The sequence below is a fragment of the Typopeltis vanoorti genome, chromosome 3 (assembly GCF_054136105.1).
Source record: "Typopeltis vanoorti isolate ZY-2024b chromosome 3, IOZ_Tvanoo_1.0, whole genome shotgun sequence".
NCBI classification, from domain to species: domain Eukaryota; kingdom Metazoa; phylum Arthropoda; class Arachnida; order Uropygi; family Thelyphonidae; genus Typopeltis; species Typopeltis vanoorti.
In genome coordinates, this window is record NC_143551.1 from 110360244 (window position 1) to 110382156 (window position 21913).

The 21913-nt window shown below is 35.5% G+C and overlaps 1 protein-coding gene across 3 annotated transcripts in view; it reads right to left on the reverse strand.

Moving 5' to 3' along the window:
- The window catches only part of LOC150108466 (IQ motif and ubiquitin-like domain-containing protein), a 227567-nt gene that overhangs the window by 51485 nt on the left and 154169 nt on the right, over window positions 1-21913 (reverse strand). For all 3 annotated transcript variants that reach the window (XR_016550657.1, XM_090415872.1, XM_090415873.1), the window contains exon 9: window positions 5474-5740. Coding sequence is in view for 2 of the 3 variants with exons in the window: in XM_090415872.1 (XP_090271998.1) it covers window positions 5474-5740 (267 nt within the window). In the remaining variant the exon portion in view is untranslated. The remainder of the gene's footprint in view (window positions 1-5473; window positions 5741-21913) is intronic.

Below are 21913 nucleotides of genomic sequence, written 5' to 3' on the forward strand. Positions count from 1 at the left end.
ACTACGAGGATGTAGCAAGAAGAAAGATCCCTAGCAGACGATCTGATTGCGTTCGTACAGCAGAATTCCTCGCAAATCTGCAGGAACAGGTGTTGAAGAACCCTGGCATTGGAATTCGGGCTTTGTTCGTGGAGTTGCTAACTGTAGTCAAGCCCTGGATAACAAGGGTAGCCAATGGTAGGCCGTATGTATGGCAGCAGGATTCGGCCCCTTGCCACACCTCTGGGAAAAGTCAAAAATGGTTATCTGAAAATTTCTACGACTTCACCAGTCCAAATGTTTGGCCTCCAAACTCCCCAGACCTTAACCCCATGGATTATTTTGTATGGGGCGCAGTTGAAAAAGACACCAATCGCACTTCCAGTAATACAAAAGCCCAGTTAATGGATAAAATTAAAACAGTTTTTGCGGCCCTTCCCAGGGAGACCGTAGCATCAGCTTGTTCGAGGTTCCGAAGCAGAATTGAAGCTGTGATCGATGCTAATGGTGGTTATTTTGAGTAAATCTTGTTGATAGTATTGTAATTAACTCTGCCTGTAATGTTTTTTTGTCAATTCATTAAATTTAATAGATACAAAGAAGATTTTGTTTTTCCTTACGAAACTGTCAAATTTATCCCGAACACCCTGTATATATATATATAATGATAACAATCTGGAAACAGCACAACCCATTTGGTATATAAATAAAGGTATACACCATTCTTTGCAAATGACCAAACTGTAATTGGCTACATCAAAAGATGATTTACAAAGATCATTAAAATTATTACATGAAATCTAAGAACTCTATAATATGAGAATATTTAAAGTAAAAACAAAAACAATGGCTTTAAAATGAGAAATCCAGAAAAAAGTAAACTAGTGACAGATAATAAAATATTAGAACAAGTAAATTATTTGTAAGTGGAGGTTTCTGTGGTTTAAAAGTTCACATGACATATTCCGGTAATTGGACCACATTTTTTTAATAAGCTATATAAAACACAATAAATTAATAAAAGACCCGACAAGTTTTGTAAGTCATTTAACTTACATCTTCAGGGGTAAAAGGTAACTTAAAGTTTAAAACACAAAGAAAAGAGAAATTATTAGTATTAGTTCATACTATACAGTTGTAGCCGTCTGACTATTCATAAAATTAAAAATCAAAATGCAGATTCAAAGCGGTGCTGAGTTTAAACAATGCTAGACGATGCCATGTTTTGTTGTTCACGTTCATAATGTCCGAGGTCTGATTGAGGTATATTTTTTATTAAAGCTGACAAAACTTGGTGGAGAATTAATCCTTGATTTTTTATTGCATTGTGTTGGTATTTTAAGCATGCTAGCAGCTTCTTTAAATTTCCTTATGTAACAGTTTTTTTCTATGTACAACATGTTTGTTTTCTGCCAGAGTACATTGTGGCCGGTGGAAGTGGTATGGAAAGCTAGACCTGATTTGTGTTCTCTTCTGTTTTGCACATCCTTTTGGTGTTTGTTCATGTGAATTTCCCCAGATCTTCCTGTCTGTCCTATGAAGCAGATGCCGCAAGAACAATGAATTTTGTAAACACCTGTTTTTTTTAAAGGATGATAAGGAGGCTTCGGGGGATGTAGAAATCTCGAAATTTTTTCCACCGGCAGAAAGGCTACTTTGATGTTATATTTGTTAAGTAATTTAGACAAAAAAATGAATAGGAAAAGCATGCTGACAACATATAAGAAGAATAATTAGATGAACAGAAAAAAGATATGAAAGATGGATTGCCAGAAACACTATTTTAACAGGTCTAAGACCTAAGATGGAAGATCAAGAAGAGATGCAGGGAAAATCAAAATGAGAAATTGGACAACGAAACTTATTTGTGGCTATGGTCCCACAGAAAGTTCCACTAAGAAAGAAGTGAAGGAATTTTTCGAATCATTAGAGAAGAGAGCTGACATAAAGGAAAAAGTCAATTGTTCCTTATTGAAGATCTAAATGAGAATAGGAAACAAATACCAGATATATAGAAATGTATTGTGAAAATTTGGAGAAAGAGCAAAAATCAAAAAAAATTTGATTATAATAATCAAAATGAAACCCTTTAAGCTCTTCTTCAATAATTAAATTATGCAGTGTTAACTTCCCAACAACCTGATAGTTCAATTATAAAAATACAACTCTCTGACATAGGATTGAAATGGTAATGAAGAAAGGGTTTTTGTTCTTTTAAGTCTGATGAGAAGAACCAATAGTTCAAAACAGCTGTCAGGCCAAAGAAACCTAAAGCACTAAAAAAGGCAATTTTTATTAATGCTTTAGGGTTGTATTTTCATAAATTCTCTGGTCTATTTTTAATGCTTTTCAAAATGCCCAAGAGTAATAACAGCACAATCATGATTTTATGGCCCATCAGTTCATGATTATGCTGTTGTTGCTCTTAGGCATTTCCACTTCACAACATCACAGCTGCAGAAGAAAGAGAAACATAAGAAATTTCCCAAATGTCACAAAGATGGCATCCACGACAGTATCAAGCTGAAAGTCATTGAGCACTTCAGTATAGCCCACTACACTGTTAATGTTTGCCTATGAAGAAAGCAAGACTGCGTGTTCCTCTTATACCTGCATGAGCCATGGTTTTGCTGTACATAGTCATATCCACTAGTATGGTCTGTGTAGCTCAGTGGAAATGGTGCTTGCATCCTCTGCATTAGGCTGCCCAAAGATAGACTTAAGTTCAAGTATAGTCGCTAACTGGAGGAACTTTTTCTAAGCTTTTCTTTGACCTGTTCTCAAGTTAGCTGATCTCTGACACAGGGAAGCTTTTTTTTTTTCTCCTGGAAACTTGGGTTTTTCATCCTGTAAACTCAAGAAAATCGAATATAGAATCCACATTATTTCAGACAAGAACATATCCTGTTAGGGTTAGGTACCAAGAGATGGCAGCACTTGTTTAACGGTCTCTTCATCGGTTGTTGCTTATAATTAGTGACAATCTTGGGTCAGCTATCTCTGATTGGCTACCAGTGGATATTAAATTGTCCATTCAGTCTCCAAAATCTAGAAAGGGTTAAAAGTCCTTGCTTATTCCCTATAAGGGAGTAAAAGGCGTTGGCTGATTTAAAGGAGTGTCTGAATATTTTTGATCTGATAGTGTGTTTTATGATAAAAAAACCAAGTTTTAGAAGAAAAAACCTTGCTATTTCCATACTGAAAACTCGTGTGCGTGCGTGCTAATATTTAAAAAGAGAAAGAGAGAGAGAAGAAAACTCATCTTCACCTAAAAAAAAGTGTATATAAAGATTCTTCTTGTCACAATGAGTACTGAACTCAGATCTTTTTCAATTTGAAGGGTGCAGATATATGTTTAAGATGGTATGAGTTTTATTGTCCATTTTTTGGGAGTTAAAATCGGAGCTTACTGGAGGGGAACCTTATTTGCCTACCAAAGATCAACTAACTTGGAAATTGGCTGAGAAAATATTACTCAAGTTAGTGACTAGTACTGAATCTCTAACAATCTTTTTTTGGGCAGCCTATGCTATGGAAGCAAATGTCATTTTCACAGGACTACACAGGCATTAACTGTTAAAGGTTGCAAAGCAAATTTTGAATTACAGCTTTTATAGATATGTGAAAAAAATGAATAAAGAATATCCAGTTGACCTGAAACAATTTTGAATGACCAGACGTAGTTAAAGAATTTTCAAAGTATTTTGCAAGTATGTATGTGAATACTGGTCAGTTAGAAAAAAAAATACTGCTTGAAGGACAAGACATACTTAATGACATAATACAAGATGTGGAAATTTTTGATATTTTCTGCTTAATTTTTATAAAGAGGTTATGAGGGAAACAGATCAAGGTAATTGCTGTAATTTATTTGGATTTCAGCATAGTCTTGGATCGTGTTCCACATAAGAGCCTGCTGATTAAAATGCGCCAAATGTGTAATGATGATCATTCAGTGAGATGGGTGAGAAAGGATGACTGATAAATAAGAAATAGTCTTTAGAGAGGAGCTTTCAAAGAGCTAGGATGTTAGGAGCAGAGTTACAACAAATGTTGTTTAATGTAGACAAATGTTGTTTAATACATTCATAAATGATACAGGTTCAAATATTAGGAGTAAATTTCACTCTCTGCTGATGATGTTAAGCTGGTAAGAGTAGTCGTTTGTTTGAATGACCTAAGTTTATTTTAGAGGAAAATCTTAAAATAGTGGAGTGGATATGGGAGTGGTGGTTTAAAATATACTGCAAAGAAATGCAAGTACATCTGATTCTGTAAGAAGATAATATTAGACGGATATAAGTCAGATGAATATAAAGATTTGGATATGAATACCCAAATTTTTGTATTCATCTGGCTTAGAAGGAATTTCAATTCAAGAATCATAAGAATTACACTCGTAAGACAGTAAAGCCCATGAGATTCTAGAATTAATTAAAAGAATCTTCACTTGTAGGGGATAGCAAGTAGTGATACTAGTATAAAAACTCTAGTCAGGATCTTCATTTAAAAGATACATAGAAAAGGTATGTCATGACACTCAACATATTCATAATATGATGAATTTATCTAACATGAGATTTACTTTAAGTTTATAAGTTAGTTCAGGGCATATATAATATAGATAGATAGATGATAGAAGTCTATTGTATTTGGATAAACCAGGCTATACTAGAGGACACAATAAAAAGATAAAGAAGAGATTAAGAATAAGAAATATATGAAGTTAATTTTTTATTGTTAGGGTAGAAATAATATGGAACGGCATTCATCAATAGGCCTATAGATGTAGGGAATTCATGTAAGAAAGCATTAATGACTGGGGGATATGCTAATCAAAATTTTATATAACGATTATCTATTTTAACAGTGTTGAACATGTTGGCTATGTGTCTGTGTATATAAAAAAAATAAAGAGAAGTTAGAGAATGAATGAGAAAACAAGCTGGATAAATATATATGCAAACCATTCTGTAAAAGGATAGTGCATTTTGAAGTAAGGTATCAGTTTGGCCACAGTGGTGATTAGTCAGTACATGATTCATCTGCTGTTTATGCTTTTTATATTATTTCAGCGCTGAATTAGTCTGAGACTGTGCTTGTGGAACTGGTTTTCCCCTTTACAAACATAAATCTAACTCTGAATATGTTTGGTATTAGTTACATTTATATCCAGGTATAAATAAATACCTGGATATAAATAGCAAAACTATGAATTTAGGTACTTCATAAAGTCATGCCATTGCTACCTCAGATGTACTCAAGACTTCTGTTGGAAGGCTGAAAATCATAATAATAATAATAATCTGTTACTTTTCTTCCCAACAAATTCAACTTAATTTTTTTTGTAAAGAATTACTCTAGATTCACTTCTGTATTTACTAAATATCCACTGACAGCATTCAGTATTAACAGATGTCATTTCAATTCATGAGATTCAGTATAAATATTACCATTATATGGAATGAGTACACTTAGCAGACAGACTACTTACCTGGAGCAAATATACTAATCCTTCAGTATTTCCTCGTTCATACTCATCTTCTTTTAACGATTTAAGCATTCGTTTAAAAATTTCATATTCTTTTCTTTCCCAGCCTTCATTTAAAAGATACAGACAATTCTCACACTTTTTAAATCTATTACTGTAGACATTACTACCAACACTACCCACTGTCTTGTCCTCTTGTTGTATATAGTATTGGCCACATGCAGTACAAGCCACAATTGATCTGCTTAGAGTAAGTGGATCGCCTGATATCTGCAAAAACAAATAAATATTAGCTGTTTTTGTAATTTTCAAATTAAAAGTTTCTAACTCATCTTGATTAGTATAAATTAAAGATGCCGAGAAATTGAGAAATTATATTTTTGGTTTCATCCTTTATCCAAGTGTAAGCAAACAAAGTTTGTGTGTGAAGTAACTTCATAACTAGGCTACTTATATATAGAGGCTAATGACTTCATCAATTGCCTATCCATAATGCATTGTGGAACTGGTGGAAGGAATGCAGAAGTCATATTTCAATATACAAGTAATCAAAAGGTGTCACACCTTATTACTAAAATAATCTGGATTAGAGATCAACGTTGAAACCGATAAGACCTCAATAAAAGTCAAAACCAGTCTAAGTGGGTAGTGGCCATTCTCATAATGCAAAGCAATATAAATGTCTGTAAGGATATGTGCATTGTATTATGAGATACTAAGGCAATTGATGTGAACTCATTAGCCTCTATATATAAGCAGCCCAATCATGAAGTTACTTCATGTGCAAACTTTGTTTGCTTACACTTGGATAAAGGATGAAAAAAAGAATATAATTTCTTGGCATTTTAATTTATAGTATAACCAAGTGGAAAAACTTTCATCATCTTAATTAGTCTTAATATGTTACTATTATTGCATTCTCATGGAATCCAAAGAATCATTGCAAGAAGCTCACTAATTATGATTTACGATATAATAAATAAGGAAGGGAACTGTGTAAGCATGCAAATGAATATTGTTGTGTCCCAATTTGTGATTATTATGCTTTCAACTATCCTTACAAGTGAAACTCTACTTGTCTTTATCCAAACCTAATCTATATATGAGATATCACCCAAATACAAATATTCAAGTTTCTTCTCCCCTTAGTGTCCCTAAATATTTGTATTATACTGTACCCTTCAGGACATTTAGTTTAAGATATAAAATTAAAAAACAAGGAGCAATTACCCAAAATATGTCTGAGTGTGAATACTAACATGCAATCGTGACCGTTATCTCGTAACTTAACAAAATCCCCCCCCCCGCATGATTAGGTTCGTACGTTGTTACAAGTGGTGCATTGAGTGGCAATCTCAGACAACTGTATTTTCATTGAACAAAAGTTTATTGAACTCTTAAACATGGTACAATTCATTCTTTATCAAATAAAACCCAATTCAATACTAAGTATATATATATATATAATACAAATTAACACTAGCTAAACACAAGTATTAGGCTAAAATCCTATATGGGAATTGTGTTCATACCGCCATAACAGATTCTATACAAACAAACATATATAGTCCTAGAACTAATTGACTCTTTATCTAATCCCTTACTGGTATCAAGCTATAATTCTGTACTTTCTAGGACATATATAATCATGTTGGAAGTTTATTTTTCACTTGGTTAGAGTATAATAAATTTAGTTTAATCCTTTATCCAAGTGTGAGCAAACAAAGTTTGCGCCTGAAAGTATCTTCAGGACTGGAGTAAGGTGGTACAACACCAGGGCACTCCTTGCAAAGGTGGAGCAAGCTACCAGCACTCCTATCTCAGTATCTCCCATAATGCAAAACACATCTCCTTGCAGATATGTCTAATGTTATGCATTAAGGGAAGGGCCACAACCCAGATGACTAGTTTCGACCTTTATTGAGGTCTCTTCAGTGGGAGCCAGGCCCAAGTGGAGATACCAGGCAGAAGCATTAATGCATAACATTAGACATATCCGCAAGGAGATGTGTTTTGCATTATGGGAGATACTGAGATAGGAGTGATGTTAGCTTGCTCCACCTTTGCAAGGAGTGTCCTGGTGTTGTACCACCTTACCCCAGTCCTGAAGATACTTTCAGGCACAAACTTTGTTTGCTCACACTTGGATAAAGGATTAAACTAAATTTATTATACTCTAACCAAGTGAATAATAAACTTCCAACATCTTTCTCTAAATCCAGAGTAATTTATTAAAAAAGGGTGGCACACCATTTAGCAACTCCTATAGGCAAAGATGACCTGCTAATGCTTCTGCCTGGTATCTCCACTTGGGCCTGGCTCCCACTGAAGAGACCTCAATAAAGGTCGAAACTAGTCTGGGTTGTGGCCCTTCCCTTAATGCATAACATTAGACATATCCACTTGGGCCTGGCTCCCACTGAAGAGACCTCAATAAAGGTCGAAACTAGTCTGGGTTGTGGTCCTTCCCTTAATGCATAAGATTAGACATATCCGCAAGGAGACGTGTTTTGCATTATGGGAGATACTGAGATAGGAGTGTTGGTAGCTTGCTCCACCTTTGCAAGGAGTGCCCTGGTGTTGTACCACCTTACCCCAGTCCTGAAGATACTTTCAGGCGCAAACTTTGCTCACACTTGGATAAAGGATTAAACTAAATTTATTATACATATATAATCAGTTACTCTAATTTTCTTACTATGACAATATGGATTAAATTTATCCTTTCGCTTAGCTAATACACACCTTTTGACCTTTAAAACTCTCTTAAATGAAATACAATGTACATGCATAAATCTCTAGGCACATGAATACTTATTAATTAATAGTAACAAGCTTATTCTCATTCTAGTCTGACATGTACTAAAGTCCTAGTATAATTCTCATTAGTCCCTTCAACTGTTCTGGTATTGAACAATGATTACAGTTACATATGATTTGAATTAACACGAGATTCTTACAGTACCTTTTTACTTGGGTCTTCTACACTGATTTCTACCCTTTTCCGATTGTACCTTCCTAGAACGAACTCTTCTATAACTTATCACTCTTAAATTCCTTTGGCATTAAGATGGGCTTTCACGATCTTTACTTTACATGCTTCAATCAAGGACATACATAGGATCATCTATTCTATGGCTGTAAAAATCACCATGTCGGCACTGACTTCTGTATAGATTTCTTTCTCTCGTTACTATCACTGGATGATAAAACACACTGACATTATCTTCTTTCTTTTAACTAAACGGCGTCCCTCATTTCTTACAATAGGACCACGAAATCGAAATCCCGCACACTTTGTTTCCTTATTGTATTGGACGGAGAAAACTCCTAACCCGTCACTCAGGAAAACCGCGTGAGACCTATACGAAGACTCGTGAAGAAAACTCTGAGGAAAAAAGCCTCGGGGGGGGGGGGGGTTCCTAACCGTTTTATACGATGACCCTAGCAGCACCTTCTTCAGTTTCTTTTCTTCCCCCATTTACTGGAATCAATTTCACTGACCAATTAGAGTGGTGTTTTTCTGCCAAAACATCCTGTGGTCTGTGTGCACGCGACGAAGTCTCAATTCGGGAATTATGCCCTTGAGCTTTGGTTTTTTTGTTTAAGCTAACCTCTATGTCATCTATACTAAATTAATCCCCTTTCCAAAATTTTCTAAGAACTAATTCGAATCTTTAATCTCTTATTTCAAGTAAAAACTAGCCTCTCACATACAAAATCCTATGACTAATCTTTGCTTTACTTAACCTTATTTTATCATATCACAACTGTAATAAATCCCCCCCCCCCTTTTTTTTTTGTTCAACAAACAATTTCAGCTATATTTTTCACTTAGATGCAAGCATATTTTTTTCTTTTACTTTTATGTATTCGTTACTTTCAAAGGCTCTCTTAATGATATCTGCTTAGGAATAAGCTTGCTTACTTAGTTATTTATACAGGTTTTTTTTTTCTTCTCCTGTTACATCATGATAACTGAAATTTTCACATTCTTAAGTTATCAGGGTGTAACAATATGCACATTCTTACTCAGGTCCCAATTCTAATTTGGGGGTTTTATTTTTGATACTTAATCTGAATTTGATTCTGCTCAACAAGCTGAAGACAAAGTATAAATTATCGAAATATGCCAAGTAGTTCTTTATTATTATAATATGGGTATCTCCATGGAGTCAGAAGACACATCGCAGGAAACCGGAACTAACCTTTATACACACAATACCTAACATAGTTCTCCTTCAACTTATTCACTGTCACGGCACTTACAACTACTTCTAGCAATCCATTCCACTCAGTCACCACTCTCTAAGCAAAAAAGCTAGTCCGATATACTCTTACTAACTATATTCTTTCACAACTTCTAGGAGTGACCCCTAGCTTTCTCTATTCATCATGTACTGAAAAATTTCTTTTGTGTCAATCTTATAGAACTTCTTTACTAACATATAAGTTTCATCCAGTCCCCTCTTTCCCACCTACCATCTAAACTTTGTAACACATACTGCGTTATAACGAGCAAATGAGGCAGAAGAGAATAACTAATGTTGTTCCTAGAGTCCTAAAGGTGCCCCCCCCCCCCCCCCCCCCCCCCCGCTCCCTTCAATCTATTCTTGTAGGAGCATTCCACAGACTTGGAATGCTCCTACAATTGTCACCAGCATGGTCACTCATTTCTGAATCCTCTCCAGTAACTGCTGATCCCCCCAAGAAATCCAGGTGACCAAATTTGTGCGAGGTAGTCAAGATGCAGTCAAATCATCCTTTACTTGTTAGTGGGTTTTTCAGCATCCAAGTAATCCTTGCTATTCTGCCCACTTCTGCAAGTTGCAAAAGGTGGCAAAATGATGGCAACAATTTCATTTGGGCAGCAACAGGAATCTACAACTGAATTGCCCTTTCTACATTGCTGGAACTAAAACACTCGTGTTTTTCTGCAGATTATATCAAATAGCCATTAAGTAAGAGAGAAGTTATGTTTCGACAATGCAACTGAAAAATGTATCATGCCTGCTATTACTATGACTATTAAATTATTTCAGGAAATTACAACATATACTAAATATTAATTCAAAGCAAACTTCAGATCAATACTTCTTATATTTCAGAAATGCTACATTGCCATCTTCAATGGGAACATAAAACTATGCGCACAGAGGCACATATCATAGTTTTATGATATGTGCCTGCGTTATAACAATGAGCAAACGAGGCAGAAGAGAATAACTAACGTTGTTCCTAGAGTCCTAAAGGTTCCCCCTAGCAGGCTAAATTGGTTTGTCTTGGCTGTTGGGCTGATGTTCTCATGATGCAAGCTTCCCAAATTTGGAGCAGTCTCATGCACCCAAATTTGTTGAGGTTTGGAAAGTTTTTTTAGAGCTGAGACTGATTCCATGAACAATCTTTCATATTTGTAATGGAAGAAAGCCATAAACTGGCTTTCTTCCATCATATCTGTGGTGGGTATCCAGAGCATGGTCCACAAGCCCAGAATGGCTATATCAGTGAAACCGGATGTAGTCTTTGTGTTCGGATATCCTGATATTAACTGTCCTGCCTGTTTGGTCATAGTAGGACAGTTTACAGCTGCAAGGGACCTGGTGTACTCCAGATAGATCTCAGGGAAGTGGCTGGTCTTTGGTGAAGCAGATAAGGGATGGCAATTTTTTATATGGTTTGTAACAGGTCGTCAAGTCATATTTCTTTAGGATTTTGGTTAACTTTTTAGAGGTGCCCCAGATGTAAGGAATGGTGATAGATTTAGTGTAATCTTTGTTATGAAGGGGGGGGGGGGGTTGTGGTTAACTGGTTTTAATATTTTCTGGCGATTGTAGCCATTGGCTAAGAACATGTTAAGGATGTGGTTTAGTTCAGTGGTTAGGGCATTGTCATCTGAACAGATTAATTTTGCCATATTATATAGGGTTTTTATAACTCCGGATTGTTGTGAGGGTAGAGGGGAGAATTGTTGGTGAATGTATCTGCCTGTATGGGTTGGTTTTCTATAAATAGAGAAAGCCAAGGATCCATCAGGTGTATAATCAGAGTGTCTAGGAAAGGAAGACTGTTGTTTTTTTCCTTTTCCAGGGTGAACTGGATTCTGGGGCATTGGTTGTTCAAGTGTGTTAAGAAGATGTGGAAGATGTATCTGAGCTGTGTGGCCAAATAGCAAACACATCATCCATGTAGCGTAGCCAAACAGTGGGTTTTTGTGGGACTGAGTTTAATGCTTTTCTTCAAAAGTCTCCACAAAGAAGTTGGCTAGGGATGGGGAGAGAGAGTGGTGAACCCATGGCTGTCCCCTTGATCTGTTTGTAGAATCTTCCTTGCCAAATGAAATAGACTGAGTTCATTGTGAACTGAAATAGATCTGAGATATTGGGAGTAAGTTTGGCTTGGATGAGCTCTAAGGTAGCTTTGAGTGGGACATTCGTGAATAGGGAGGAGACATCAAAACTGACCATTATGTCAGTGTGTTGGAGTGAGAAGTTTTCTATAATGGCTTTGAAGTGAGCTGAGTTTTTTTATGTGTGAGCGCTTTGGCTAAATGTTTGGCTAATTTGTATGTGGGGAATCAATGCCATCTACAATGGGATGTAATGGCACATTTTGTTTATGGATGTTTGGTAGCCCATATATTCGGGTGGGTCTAGAGTTAAAAGGCTTTAGTTTGTTAGTAACTTCCTCAGGCCAAGAAGTAGCCTTCTTCCAAAGGGGCCTTTGGAGTGTTCTGATTTGGGAGCTGGTGGAATCATATTCAATAGGGAGGCAGGTAGATCGATCTAACAATAAAGAAGTGAGCTTACCTGTATAGTCTGTTTGGTTGAGAACCACAGTGGCATTTCCCTTATCTGCTTTGGTAATTACTATTTCTCTGTTGTTCTTCATTTCTTGTAGAGCATCATATTCTTCTTTGGACAGGTTGGTTTTTGGTAGTTTTGTTTTGGTCAGAACACTGACTACATCCAGTCTGATATTGTTGGAAATATGGTTGAGAAGGTTGCGGATTCTACGTTCTACCTGAATCATTATTTCTTCGGTGCTAAGGTGAAATTGTGGCCACATGTAAGTGCACTGTGTTTCAGACTTTTCAAGGTAACGGAAGACAGGTTAATTACCATGTTAAGCAGTAGTTGAGTTTTGGAGGTAACTAAATTACTATTATATGCTGTTTACTATTTATAATGACTATTATAAATGTGATGCAGACTATTTCAATGTCCTTCATCCAGAGAGTATTCTATATTGTGATATAAGAAGAACAGCTTGTGGACACATGAAGCAAATAATGTTAGGAGATGTGAGAAAGGAATGGAGATGTGTTAAAAGAGAAGAGAGTTGTCAAAGTAATCAAGAATTGCCTTTAAGTACTCATTCATTGTATTTACTTTAAAAAGTAAATACAATGAATGGGTAATAATTTTCTGTGTTTTTGCTACTTTGAAAGTGCCTGTGGATAAACTAATTTATATATATAATCTAAATTTCTGTGGTTACTAACTGAAATAAAACCTTTCATCCATCCATCCAACTCCCTTTTGTGTGGAGGTTCAATAGCTTGACACAGCCAAGTAAGTTGGTTTATTATAATTACATGACATCTCTAAGGAATCAAGAACTCACTGTGGAGGGCACTCCATCCCAAGCATCCCACCATCCATTTACACACAACACTATTTACACATAATGCTATCTATTGCCCATTAACAGTATTTTGTGTGTACTCTGACTGATTTGCCTTTATGTAGGATGAAAAACTGGAGTTTCAGTAGAACCAACACTACTACACTGTGTGAGACTGGCTAGTTCACTTTCAATTGAAAAGCTCTGATAAAGGTTTTTTTTGCATCTTACAAAGAATTTGCACTTGACTTTTCAAATGAAGAACATTGTCAATCAACCGAGCTATGGAGGAAAGGAAACACCACATAATGTTATTTATAAACCTGACAAGTGTCAAATAGGAATAGACCAATCTTCCCCAATCTCAGTCTGTGGTACTGTAGTATAACCTTTGGGATTTCTATGCCTCTTTTGCATGCTCTAGTAAAGTTCTGCTCTCCATTATTCTGCAGTAATAATTTTGGTTATTTGGTCTCTGAACAAATTATTCTTGCTGGAATGAGGGCCTTCATTCATTGCTCTATAACCCTCCCCCCAACCCCTATCCAAGCATTAGTTCTGTAACAAATTTGTCACACCAGTCCATGAGAGAAATTTATCATACATTCAATGGCTGAAGTCAAAAACTCCAGCTTCTTATTCAGCTCACTGAAGCCCATAAGCACTCTAAAAAAATAAAATCCAAAGCAGACTTCAGGGAGAGACCAAATGCAGAGAGCTTGCATTGTTTAAATGGCAGATGTGCTTTCTGTTCCCTTTCTAAAGTGCTGGCACAACTTCTGCCCTTCCATGTTTCCATTTTCTCACCTCCTGATATAATGTAAACTTCACCAAAAGATAAGAGAGATCTATTGGCATCAGTCGTTTTTTCCAACTGTTGTTTAGATAGGGTGTCGGAAAACTATAGCATGTGGGCCGGATCCAGCCTTTGACCTTTATTATATGGACTGGAAGCTAAGGATGGCTTTTAAATAAATGTAATGACAGAATTATTAAAATGTTATTCTGGTGTCTATAGTGCTAATGAGACTTAGTCATGTTCATTTTTTTGCATAGGTAGCATACTGCCACCAATGCTGCTAAGACGACTCAGTGCAAACTTCACTGTGAATGCCAGAGAATTTTTACTTGCACGCATCATGAGTTTAATCACTATAACCTTTTATTCCCTTACAGGGAGTAAGTGAGGCCGTTTTAGTCCTAACTTTTGGAGACTGTGGGCAATTCAATCTCCACCAGTAGCCAATGAGAGATACTTGAGTTCTGAGTTGTGGTCTTGACCACACCTTTCTCCCATAACACAATATATGTTATTGTCTGAAACAGTGTGGGTTCTATGGTCGATATTCATATTTATGGGATGAAAAAATAACCCAAGTTTCTGGGAGAAAAACAAACTGTTTGCCTATGCCCGAGATTGACTAATTCAGGACCTGGTCGAAGAAATGCTTAGAAAAAGTTCCTCTAGTGGGTGACTAGAATTGAATTTAGGTCTTTCTTCAGGTGGACGAGTGCTGTGAATGTCACTTCCACTGAGTTTATGTATAGGTGAATCTGGTGCATATTTGTATCAATATTCATCATCATCATGCCTATCAAGAATTTAGGCCTAGAGTGGCCTGTTCCAGCCTTAGAAGTCATCACTGATTCTCTTAAGAGGACGTTCTGGTTTTCTTTTCCCTAATGGTTGGTAATTTAAAGCTTGTTTTGGTAATCTTTCTATTTTCATTCTTTCAATGTGTTCCATCCATTTGTGTTTATATTTTTTAAATTTTTTCTATTACTGATTCTTGGTTTAATTCTTTCATAATTTCTTCATTTCTTTTGTGATCAAATAGAGTATACTTTGCAGTTTTTCTCATAAACTTCATTTCAGCTGTTATTAATCTTGGTCTTTTTGTTTTATTGTGCAGATTTCACTTCCAAACAATAGGACTGGTAGGGCTAATGTATCGTATACTTTTAGTCTGGTTTGTTTTTGTACTAGGTTTGGTTTAAATATAGAGTTAATTACACCTTTTTTTTTTTAGGTTTTTACCTAAATTTTTAGTTTTATACCTTTTTCATTTTCATATGTAATCATACATCATAGGTAGTTAAATGAATTCACCTGTTCTAAAATCTTGTTATCTATTACTCTTTTAGTTCTTACTGGATCTTGTCATTTAAACGCTATCGTTTTTGATTTCTGTTGATATTATCATTCCATAATCTTTGGCTATCTCATTTAAATTTAAAATATCTTTCTTTTACTGCTTAACCATTTATGATAGGCTTCTTTTATTATTGATTGTATCATCCTACATCTTCAGTTTTTTTCTTTTATTGAATTTTTTTGTCTTTCTTAAGCTTTCATTTGCTGCTGCATTTTATCGTTTTTATATTATATTAAGCCATTCCATTACTTCATTTTTTTTTATTTAAATATTGGTTAATTCTTTGTTCATATAGCCATTGTATATTTGTGTCTTTTAATAATCTAGTTTTATAAACAAACGTTTTAAATTTTCTTTCTGTTCTTTATTTGTAGCCATTTAAGTGGTAATCTTAATTTTATTTTAACGAGGAAGTGACCACTACTCATTTCATATCTTCTGTGAACTCTAACATCTAAAGAGAACTTTGTTGTCTTTTCATTTAAGATAAAATAATCTAATATTCATTTCCATCCTCTTGCTGCACAAGTATATTTATGTCTTTATATTTATAGAAAGAATTCATTATTTTAAGGTTATTATAAACTACAAAGTCAATTTTTTACGATTCCTGTTTAGAGTATGTTCTCCATATATTCCTATATTATTAATTTTTGTGTTTGCAATTCTTGCATTTAGGTTTCCTGCTAATATTACATAATAATTTTTATTTATTACATATATTTTGGAACTAATTATAAAATTCAATATTATCCTGTACTCTTCCTTCTTCTGGGGCATATAAACCAATCAATTATTGTTAAATAACTTTATTTTTATTCTAACTTCTAATATTCTTTCATTCCATAATTTATAATGTTTTAACTTTTAGAAAGGGAATTATGAATCCAAATCATAACACTTGCTCATGCTCTTTGGCCTCTGTCACCTCCACTATACGAGTGCGGTCTGAAAAGTTCTTGGCCTCGACCATAGATGGCAACACTATTGGCAAGATTTTTTTTTTTTTTTCTAAGTTGGTACATCTCTCATAAGCATCCATTGAAATTGCAAGTCATTCTATCAAGTAGTTTAATTAATACAGTTGTCTGAAGCAAAAGCGTTGTCTGTATCCCTTGAAATGGATAAAATTGAGTATCGTGCAGTTATAAAATTCTTTGTAAAAGAAGGTTTAATGGCAAAAGAAATTCATTTGAAGTTCATAAAAGTTTATGGGCACTCTCCTTCTTCATTTTCGACAATTAAGAAATGGACTGCCAGTTTAAACGTGGCCGTAGCAGCCTTGAAGACGATCCATATGAAGGACGTCTAAAAAGTGTAACACCACCAAAAATCATTCATCAAGTGCACGATATGGTATTGGATGACAGGCGAGTCAAAGTATATGAAATTGCTGAGACTATAGGCATTTCAAAAGAACATGTAGGATATATTTTGCATGAAGAATTGCATATGAAAAAGCTTTGTGCAAGATGGGTGCCCCGCTTGCTCACAGCAGATCAAAAATGCACTCGCATGAAAATCTCTGAACAGTGCTTGGAGCATTTTAACAAGAATAAAACTGATTTTGTGCATCAATTTATTACTATGGATGAGACCTGGATTCACCATTACACACCAGAAACCAAACAGCATTCAAAACAGTGGAAGAAGTCAGTTGTTCAGCACCAGAGAAGACAAAGCAGGATCTATCAGCAGGAAAGGTCACGACATCAGTGTTTTGGGATGCTAAAGGCATTTTGTTTATTAATTATCTTGAAAAGGTTAAAACAATAACCGGGGAATATCATTCCAATCTTTTAATCAGACTAGACGAAAAAATTCGCGAGAAAAGACCAGGTCTGCAGAAGAAAAATATCATCTTTCGTCGGACAATGTACCTGCCCACAAAAGTGTTTGGGCAAGGAGAAAATTAAGGGATCTGTGCTATGAATTGTTGGAACACCCACCCTAATCCTCAGATTTCTATCTCTTCCCAAAACTAAAACTCTCTTCCTAGGTGGTCAGCGTTTTTCTTTGAATCAAGAGGTGATTGTAGATGTAAAGTGGTATTTTGCAGATCTTACTGAGAACCACTACAGGGATGGGATAATGGCACTGGAGCATCACTGGAATAAATGTATTAGTCTTAAGGGAGATTATGTTGAAAATAAAAATAATTTTGAAATTATAAATTCGTTTTTTCATTGTCAGGCAGAGAACTTTTCAGACCCCCCCCATATATTTCAATAAAATTTTAAGTTCTCATGGTTCCTTTTAATTTCTTTTTTGTTTCAGTTATTACTGCTATTTAAAAATTTCTTCCATTTAATATTTGGTCTAATTCTATTTCTTTATATGCTATTTTTCTCTTACATTCCAGTTTGCTATATGTATTATATTTTGTTGTTTCCATTTTCGTTTTACCTTTTCCATTCCAGGGTCGTTTTTCCATAGATTCATTCCGATTACTTTTCTCTGTCGACTTAAAAGTAGAATAATGTTCTCCATGTCAGGTAACTAAGCCTGGCAATGGATAGTCCAGTGGTGGTGCTACTACCTTAAAGCTTCTGGACTAGCCTTCTTCCAAATTTAAACTCATAGGAGGAAGAAGGTATATTGAAGGGGAAAGAGTAAATTATAGTAGAATAATAACAGAAGTTTATAGAGTGGACATAGATATAGGCCAGAAATGGAAAGACATTATAGTCCTCAAGTACTCTAATAGCATAAGGTTATAAAATGAGGTGGCCGATACGGTCGTATAGAAAAGATTTAAGTGAGTGGATCGTCCTCAAAGTAGAGGATAGATCCAACTAGGGGACCATGGGAGAGCCACTTCCCTTACAATCAAGATGATTGTCCCTTACTGCCCTGTTGGTCCACGAGTTTATATTCGATATATTCGGACCACCCCATGATATATAAATATATATATATATATACAGGGTGTTCGGGATAAATTTGACATATTTATAATTAATTATATTTTTCCGTAAGTTACATGTATTAACACACACTTCTCTTCATTTAAAAGGTTGGACCCTTCTTCATTCATATACAAGATGTCAGAAAGGATGGATAGCTGGAACCCACCTGAATCATGGAAGAGAATAACTTGTATCATGATGATTCGTGCCGGCCATCAAAATAAGGATATTTCGACTGCTGCCCAATGCTCCCTGAATACAGTAAAAACAATCAGGCATGAACTAGAGACTTGCAATGGTGACTACGAGGATGTAGCAAGAAGAAAGATCCCTAGCAGACGATCTGATTGCGTTCATACAGCAGAATTCCTCGCAAATCTGCAGGAACAAGTGTTGAAGATCCCTGGCATTGGAATTCGGGCTTTGTTCGTGGAGTTGCTAACTGTAGTCAAGCCCTGGATAACAAGGGTAGCCAATGGTAGGCCGTATGTATGGCAGCAGGATTCGACCCCTTGCCACACCTCTGGGAAAAGTCAAAAATGGTTGTCTGAAAATTTCTACGACTTCACCAGTCCAAATGTTTGGCCTCCAAACTCCCCAGACCTTAACCCCATGGATTATTTTGTATGGGGCGCAGTTGAAAAAGACACCAATCGCACTTCCAGTAATACAAAAGCCCAGTTAATGGATAAAATTAAAACAGTTTTTGCGGCCCTTCCCAGGGAGACTGTAGCATCAGCTTGTTCGGGGTTCCGAAGCAGGATTGAAGCTGTGATCGATGCTAATGGTGGTTATTTTGAGTAAATCTTGTTGATAGTATTGTAATTAACTCTGCCTGTAATGTTTTTTGTCAATTCATTAAATTTAATAGATACAAAGAAGATTTTCTTTTTCCTTACGAAACTGTCCAATTTATCCCGAACACCCTGTATATATATATATATATATCAGTGGCATCATGTGCCTCTCGTAGACAGGCATCATGTGCCCATTTTGGATGGGTGTGCTGTCATATGCAACCCTTGCTACAAAATTCACATCAGTTTGAGTGTACAATTGCAATTTTAACAATGTTTGAAAGTTTTAGAAGTATATAGCACATCAGTGCCCATCTTAATTGGTCTAATGCAATTAGTAGGAAAATTTTAACCAAATCTGTGCAGTGTAGACAGTGTGTTTGTTTTAAGATACTGTACATTAGAAAACAATGATGGAGAATGCTATATTTGGTTGGTATATTCGAATTACTCAAAGGTGTAAAATTTGGAAGAGAAAGACGATGCTTATCTCCTTCGACTACAATACTGGTTCCCATTGCAAATATGGACAAAAAGTTATAAATTATCAAAAATTATATATATAAAAACTTGCCTACCACATGAGTTTAAACTTCACAGAAGCAAAACTGATGAAACTCAGAAAACAAAAACAGCAACTCATGACAAATGACAATGTTCAATTGGATTGGTGGACCCAATAACCAACCACAGCCTTTAGGTGCTATTGTCTCAGAGCTCATCCAGCCTCGTTTTCTTCTTTCAAACTACTACAATGCTAAGAAATTGACCTACTGTGGCATCTATACATCTTTTCAAAGGGCTCAAGGCGCATGTATTTTGAAAGCACACCTGGGGTATTAACTCTAATGTGATGCAACATTTAAGCAATGAAAAGTGTCCTCTTCATGAAGTATTATAGTCTATTGTGTTTATTTTTAGGAATTATGTGAATTAAGGGAGTCTTTAACAGGAATACATGCAAAAATATAATATAATATTGGTAATATTTCTATTCGGTGGATGAGCACCGCACACCTGAAATATTCGCCCCTGATATATATATATATATATACATATATACATGTGGGGTTTGTACCAACATTCACTGTGTTAAAAGACATTTTCAAAGATGAAATACATAAATCTTGCTACAGATCATCCTTATCTAATGAGAATTTGCAATTTATTTTGATGATTGGGAACACCAAATTTGAAACCCCAATTAGGCATAATTGTCTCATAAAACAGAATTCATATTTCTCACTAATTTTCCAAAAAACTGTTTGCATAGCTTTTTTTGGGGAAATTTTTGTTAATTTTGTTTATTAACAAATTGTGTAAGTTTTGTTTCCTGCTTCACATATTCCTAAACATTGAGATAAAAGTTACCCACCTGACTATGGTCCCACAGCTCTCAGCTCAATGCTTTCAATAATAATGGAAAACTGTCATAAAATCTTGTTACAGATCAGCCTTATCTGATACCAGCCTGGCTGGCCGAGTGGTTAGCGTATCCGCTCCCCAGCCAAAAGGCTGCGGGTTCGAATCCCGTCGTGGGCATGGATGTTTGTGATTGTCCATAGAAATAGTGGTGGTGGTTGGCAATAGATGCTGTTGGTGTAGCTGCATGGTTGGTATAGTTGGTGGATTGTGAATAGTGGAGACACAGCTGTAGAGCAGATGCCCTCTCCCCAATGAGTCTTTGGACTCCCTGGAGTTGACAAATAATAAAATTATAATAAAAAATAATTTGCAATTGATTTTGATGATTGGGAACACCAAATAGGCAAAATTATGTCTCATAAAACAGAATTCCATATTTTTCACATTTCCAAAAAAGCTGTTTGTACAGAAATATTCTGTATTTTGCTAATTAAAAAAAAAAAATTGCAAGTTTGTTTAGTTTTACTTCTTGGTATGTGAAGCCTACAATATTCACTATCTAGTTCTTCTCAGAAAAAGTGTCGACACTGAACTTTCCAGTTCAGAAGATCAGTGAACATCTCTCACTATACTACTCACTGTCCACAGAATGCCTCCTCTGATCTTTTGTCAGGATATCAGAAAAATATTCAACATTCTTGATATTAAGAAATTCCTGGTTGAGATGCCCCTCCAGTTGCACTAAAAGTTTGTGCTCAAGAATTAACACCTATCATGTATCATATTTACAAACTGTAACATTCAACTGACATCTACACAAAAGAATGGAAGGAAGTTTTTAAATAGCTTGTTCCTAAAAACTGAGATAAAAGTCAGCCATCAGACTATGGTCCCACTACTCTAACCTCAATGCTTTCAATAATAATAGAAAATATCATTAATGGCCAACTACTTCACTAATAAGTACCCAGCAATTAGTAAGTGATCACCAACATGAATTCCACCACTCTGGCTCTACAGCAGATCTCCGTCTTGCCCTTTGCAAATGAACTGCCAAGCTTCCTTTCTGATCACTGCATGTCATGAAGGATGGGGGGTACTTCCTCTCGTCACACTTTTCCATTACCTGCTTAATGGATGATCCCCTACCTCACTGATCACTTTCTGATAGATAATGTTTCTGCATTATGTTTTTTTTTTTTTAATAGTTATTTTACAATCCCCAGATTTTCAAGAAACACATCAATTGATTCCTTCCTTCTCTCTAACTGGACAACACATAACACTGTTGTGTTATAAGTCTTGTGACCTCTTGTGTGAGGGACTGATATTAAAAAATAAAAAAGCATGCAAGGTTCAGGTTTTCTTCTCATGGTCTGCAGCAAGTGTATAGAATGAATGTGTCAACCTTCTCTATTCTATTTTCCTTCCCCATGCTTCTCCTTTGGTACTTTGTAATATGCTTTTTTGATATTATTAAATTTTAAGGGGAATGGAGAGATTTTTTATAACATTTTCATAATTTTTCAATTATGGTTGATAAAGTACAAATGTGGTCTTTGGCAATCACTATTTTGTCTAAATCCTTCTTGT